The sequence below is a fragment of the Mustela nigripes genome, chromosome 14 (assembly GCF_022355385.1).
Source record: "Mustela nigripes isolate SB6536 chromosome 14, MUSNIG.SB6536, whole genome shotgun sequence".
Taxonomy (NCBI): Eukaryota; Metazoa; Chordata; class Mammalia; order Carnivora; family Mustelidae; genus Mustela; species Mustela nigripes.
In genome coordinates, this window is record NC_081570.1 from 65,537,017 (window position 1) to 65,543,590 (window position 6,574).

The window sequence follows — 6,574 nt, forward strand, 5'->3', positions numbered from 1 at the left end:
TTTTATTTGACCCGAGTGTGTAAATGTAACTGGAGCAGTTCCCGTCTCCCCTCCCCGCTCCTGGGCGGGAGGAAGCTGGCACTCTGCCCAGTGGGCTGAGCCTTGCTAAGTTTCATTTTCCTCTTCTCCGAGTGCCTGAACCCCGGAGGTTGCTGAAGAATGTTCTGTGTGGATTTCTGAGTCTGCTTAGCCGTCCAAACAGAGCAGCCACCCTCAGCCCCAGTCCTTGTAGAGGTTCCACAAACAGGTAAATGACGTGCTGCTTTCTACTTTTCCTAGCCACTTGCCAATAATAGTCTTTTTTAATTAAAAAAATTTTTTTTTAGAATGAAAAGCGAGTAATTTTTCTGTTATCTGCTCATCTTCTTTTTACTCACCTTAAGTGTAACGTAGAGTACGTAAGAGGCACATATACAAGCTTCATGCCAGGATGTGTTACCTGGTTTTCAATATTTAATGGAAAGTATGTTTGATTTTCTGCTAGATTGAGAAGCATGGCAGTGGCGACTCGTTTGACGGCGATGCAAGAAAAGAAGCTGCAGAATTACTTTGGAGGAAAACGGTTTACCCCTCTCTATAAAGCTAGTGTCCATGAATTCTCTGGATCTAATTGTCTTAAGAGATGCTGTGGCCAAGGGCCTACTCTGATGGTGATTTATGGTGGATGTTATGTTTGGGGGGTCTATATAAGAGAGAATTACAAGAGAGATGACACAGTTCCCGTTGTCCTTTTTGCCTTTCAAGAGAATGAAATTTCAGAATGTGATGTAGGAGCACACTCACCATCTACATTTCTTTATGAATATAGTGTAAGGTGCAGTAATAGTTTAGGGTTCTTCCTAAATCTGAGGGAAAAAAAAGCGACTGTGAGTTTAGATACAGCTGAAAAACTTGGACTGCCTCAAGATCAACCTATTTCCCTTGAGGAATGTGAAGTTTTTCGTTGTGAAGGTAAGTTTAATCAGATAGGCTCTTAGAGAGTTCTCTCCTGAATGTTTGGAGGATTTGAGGCAAGAAAGGAAAGAATGTCCTTATCTCTGGGTGACCCAGACTGAAACCCGGCCACACCTCTTTTGCTGAGACCCAACCGTGGTCAAAGGTAGCATATACAGAATTTTCTGGAGTGTGTTTGTGTGGGGGATGGGGTAGGGGAGAGGGAGGGAAGGTAGAAGGAGAAGGAATGGGGGAGAGGCAGCAAACTTAAAGACTGAGATTCTTTCGGAATGAAACCAAACCTCAACCTTCTCTTGACTGGTACTAGATCTTGCAATTTCCTATTGTATCCATTATATTAAAAGACCAAAATGAATATACTTATTTTTCTGCTAAAGGACATTGTTTCCAATATTTGCTGTTAGAAGCAATGCTTTTGTAATGTGTTTGTGAATATAACTGTGCACAAAAATACTCTTTATAGTAACTTCCTGGAAGTGGGTTTGTTGTTTAAGAAAGATTTATGTTTTCACTTTAATAGACACATCTCAAAGGCTTTTATACTTTTCCCAAGAGTGTTATAGAAATGCCTATTTCCCTATCTTCTTGCCAACATTTGATATTATCAAACTTTGGAATATTTGCAATTTGATGGTCAAGAGATGGTTTCCCATTTTCTTCTTTGCTTATTCCCTATTATTAGCAAGTTTATGTGTATTGGCCATTTACATTTTATCTCTGAAACAGTTATTTATGTCTATCCATTTAAAAGAAGGGGCCCTGGAAATAATATCCTCTTGAGTATTTGCATGTTCCAAACTAGTTGTCTGTGGTCTTTATACTTGAATGATCACCAGAGTACATAATTCTTTGGGGATTTGTAATGTTTTCACAGTACTGATATTGCTGTGGAAAACCTAGGGCCAGACTTACTTATTTGTTTTTATTGTTTCCCTTTGAATGATTTGATCTTACTTCCTGGCTGCCTCAAACATCTAAAAAATTTTGTTGATGTCTGGTCAGTTTACTTGGATATGTCATGATGTTGACAATCCTGGATCAGTTAAGGAAACTTTTATTGAGGTATAACACATAAACAGAGAAATGCACAATTGATAAATGTACCAATGACAAACTTTTATAAACTAGACACACTAATGTCGCTACTACTAGGATGAAGACATAAGATTATTATTATCATTTCAAAAAGCTCCTTGCTGATTCTTCGTGGTTATTACCAACCAAAGATAACTATTACTTTGGCTCATTGACACTAATTACTTCTTCTTTTTGAATTCTATGTAAGTGGAATCCTTTCACAATGTGCACTCTTGTATGTCTGGCCTCTTACATTCAATATTATGTTTGAGGGATTGAGCTAAACAAGGGAGTGGATTATAAAATCAGACCTCTACAATTCGGATATCTTTCCCAGTATCAGGCTTGACTAATCATTTCATGGATAAGGTTAAAAGCAGTCAGAAATCTCGGAGAAGGCAGAAAAGGTATAAGAATATTGTGCATGGCTCATAGGATCTTCCTTTGCATATTAGACATATGCTTTCTGGATAAAACAATAGGCAGCGTTGTAAAACAACCTGCCTGTTGTTTTTTTGAACTTTGTGGGTCACCTTAAGTACTGAAGAGTGGTTATATTATGGAACGTTTATATGTCAGTGCTATGGACTGAATGTTGCCCCCAACCAAGACTCTTATGTTGAAGCCCTAACTCCCAGTGTGGCTATACTTGGAGACGGGACCTCTAAGGAAGTAATTAAGGTTAAATGAGGTCTTAAGAGTGGGGTCTTAATTTAATAGGATACACATTCGTTTAAGAAGGGACATCTGAGAGCTTACTTTCTCCCCTTGAATATACAAGAAGAGGTCATAAGAGAACACAGTGAGATGGTGGCCACCTACAAGGCAAGGGAAGAGGCCTCAGGATGAAATCTACCTTGCTGCACAGTGGTCTTCTGAGCTTCCAGAACTGTGAGAAGGAAATTTTTTATTATACGTATTTGTATGGCAGCCTGAGCAGATGAAGACAATCAGCTTACATGACATTCCCATGAAGACATGCCTCATAAATCCATGGAATCTCTAGGCCTTCGTGTATATGTGTTTTGGTTCACACATTCGTATTGTTTAAAGAATACGTATACAGAATTTCTGGGTCATTGGATTGGTGTATGCTCAGCTTCAGTGGATACTGACAAAGCTTTCCAATACCAATTGCCCTCACCACAGCAGTATATGAGAGTTTTTGTCACTTCTAAATTTTTCCCAACACTTTTTGTTACAATATGTAACCATTTGGCACATGAACTGTGGCATAATATTTTGTGAATCTGGTTTACTTTGATTAGACTAGTTAGTAATTTATTTTACAGTTTAAGCCAATTACTATATTATTTTATCCTTTTTTAACTTATAAAATTTGCGTTGTATTTTGGCTAATTCCTTCTAATATTTCTAAGGTTTGTTTCTGTAGTCTTTTCTGTTTCTATTTTCGATTTTCAAAACTTTCCTTCTTTCTTGTTATTAACGAAGTGTACTTTTGTCACAAGGTTGATATAAAATGTTTATATTCTGGTTAACTTCTATATATTTACAGTTTTGATTTTGAATTTCCTTTTGGATGTTAAAGTTAAGAGGTGCTTTGTAAAAGTCCCAAGAAGTGGCTTTTGTCTCTGTGTACACTTAACTCTTTTCTCATTTTATTATAGTCATTGTATGTAGTCTTTACTATTTTTACTTTTGGTCATTTAAAGAGGTTTTCAGTCCATATGTTTAGCCATATTTTTAAATGTTTCACACAGTATTTTTTTGTAGTGTAGAGAATTGCCAGCGTCACTACACCTGATCCTTTCAGTTTTCTTTTTTTAAGATTTTATTTATCATTTATTTATTTTAGAGAGAGGGAGGCTGAGTGAGTGAGGGAAGGAGAGGGAGAATCCACTACAGGTGCTATGTGGAGCATGGAGCCCAATGTGGGGCATGGATCCTGACCCAGGCTCTATCCCACTACTGGGAGATCATGACCTGAGCGGAAACCCAGTCAATCACGGAACCCACTGATTTTTTTTTTTTTAAGATTTTATTTTTATTTATTTGACAGAGAGAGAGAATGAGATCGCAAGTAGGCAGAGAGGTAGGCAGAGAGAGGTGGGGGTCGGGGAAGCAGGCTCCCTGCTGAGCAGAGAGTCTGATTTGGGGCTTGATCCCAGGACCCTGAGATCATGACCTGAGTCTAAAGCAGAGGCTTAACCCACTGAGCCACCCAGGTGCCCCTGGTCCGTCCAGTTTTAAATCTACCACCGAAGAGTATCTCTTCACAGGAAGTGAAATTCTGGGCCTGAGTCTCACTGGTTCACAAAAAGTCCTCCGCTCTCCCTTGAACCACTCACTGTGCTCTGATTGGGTGAGGGAGGCGTCCTGCACTCTCTTTGGAGCCACAAAGAAAATTAATTGGACTGGAAGTTCCAGGAACTCCAGCCGTAGACAGTAGGTTTTAGAGAAGATTTGGTGTCTGTGGGTTTTTTTTTTTTTTTGTATCTCTGTACATTATCCCTTTCAGACCTCTTGGATTATGGAGAGGAACTATTTTAGAGTGTTCCCAGTCTTTCCTTGGCCTGTCCCCCTGCCTTCATGCCTTGCTTCTTTGATTCAGAAAGGACCCCAGTTCTCATTTCCCATGTTGGGGCAAGCCACATCCTACTGCTGAGTAATTGGGTGAGAAGAGATCTGTGGGAAATCTAGTCTTAAAGTGCCCACCTTCCCTCTAGCACTAGATTCTTCGAAAGAGATATTAAGGAGCTTTGCAGAATTTTCTCCGCTTGCTTTCGTTGTACTGTGCTGCTGTCATGGAAGAGCTGTTTCTGTATTTTACCCTAGTGAATTCATTGACATTCATTTAGACCATCATTCAACAACTTGTGCTTTTCATTTTTCTTTATTTCCCTAGATTTATTGGATAAAAGAACCATGAAAGGGATTACTCAGTAAGTCAATGTCAATTAAAATCATGTTTTTATTATAAATATTATATATTGTATGTTATAAAATAAGTCAATTAAAATAATGTTCTGTTATTCTGTTTATTATCTTAGACTTATTTTTTTATAAGTTCTGTCAAATTGTTAACATAGATTATAACGTAACTTTTGGATCATCAAGAATAAACTATAATTATATTTATAATCATGAAACTATTTGATAATACCAATGTTAAAATAGAAAGAATGCTGGGCAAAGGGAAAGCACTCCTAATGTTTTTATATACTTGAAGGAAAATAATTATTTGGCTGCATGTCTACATTTTTTTTTTTAAAGATTTTATTTATTTATTTGACACAGATCACAAGTAGGCAGAGAGGCAGGCAGGCAGAGAGAGAGAGAGAGAGGAGGAAGCAGGCTCACTGCCGAGCAGAAAGCCTGATGCGGGACTCGATCCCAGGACCCTGAGATCATGACCTGAGCTGAAGGCAGCGGCTTAACCCACTGAGCCACCCAGGCGCCCTGCATGTCTACATTTTTGCTTAGACTTTTGAAGTTACAGTTTCAACTACTTGAGGGAATTGCGTTGGAAAGGGTGGCTGGTAGGTACAGGATACTTAAATGAACTTCAAGAACATGTTAGAAATTATCTACTTACATAAACTTCAAAAGTCACACGTTATGTTGTGCTTTTTGAAATTTATTATTGATAAGTTACCTTCATAACACAGTTCATATTTGTTATTAGGTTTATATGAACTGGTTGCTTAAATCTGAAAGGTTTTGTGTCTGGTTGGCTTTAGTTGTGTTATTTTTGCTTTTTTATTCTTTTATAGTAGGATTTGAAGTAGGATAGCTGCTTGTCCTTTCAACAGGAAAGTAAGTTGCTAATCAAAAAGAAATAATAATATATAAGAAAAGAAAAGGAATTCTAGGAAAGCTTATGGTAAGTTCTTGTGATGTACTCTTTGTTGTTATAATTGTCTGAACAGACTCCATGAGAGATTACTGCATGACATAAAAACCTACAGTCCATATGGAGGCCTCGTTCACCAGATACGGATTCTACTCCTGGGTCCCACTGGGGCTGGGAAGTCTAGCTTCTTCAACTCAGTAAAGTCTGTTTTCCGAGGCCATGTAACACACCAGGCTCTGGTGGGCTCTGATACAAGTGGGGTATCTGGCAAGGTATGTCCATTCAAAGTCACTCAGCCTTTGCTTCTTTGTTCAAATTAAGTAGTTTTGAAAATTCTTTTTTTTTTTTAATTTTTTTTTTCAGTGTACCAGAATTCATTGTTTATGCACCACACCCAGTACTCCATGCAATACATGCCCTCCATAGTACCCACCACCAGGCTAACCCAGCTTCCCACCCCCTGCCCCTTCAAAACCCTCAGATTGTTTTTCAGAGTCCATAGTCTCTCATGGTTCATCTCCCCCTCCAATTTCCCTCAACTACCTTCTCCTCTCCATCTCCCCATGTCCTCCGTGTTATTTCTTATGCTCCACAAATAAGTGAAACCATAGGATAGTTGACCTTCTCTGCTTGACTTATTTCACTCAGCATAATCTCCTCCAGTCCTGTCCATGTTGATACAAAAGTTGGGTATTCATCCTTTCTGATGGAGACATAATACTCCATAGT

The 6,574-nt window shown here is 38.6% G+C and overlaps 1 protein-coding gene across 1 annotated transcript in view; it reads left to right on the top strand.

Annotated features, from left to right (window-relative positions):
• The first annotated feature begins 34 nt into the window (after positions 1-34).
• The window catches only part of IFI44 (interferon induced protein 44), a 16,820-nt gene continuing 10,280 nt past the window's right edge, over positions 35-6,574 (top strand). The window contains exons 1-4 of the mRNA XM_059375216.1: positions 35-247; positions 485-951; positions 4,898-4,934; positions 5,922-6,117. Coding sequence (XP_059231199.1) covers positions 495-951; positions 4,898-4,934; positions 5,922-6,117 — 690 coding nt within the window. The 5' untranslated portion in view covers positions 35-247; positions 485-494. The remainder of the gene's footprint in view (positions 248-484; positions 952-4,897; positions 4,935-5,921; positions 6,118-6,574) is intronic.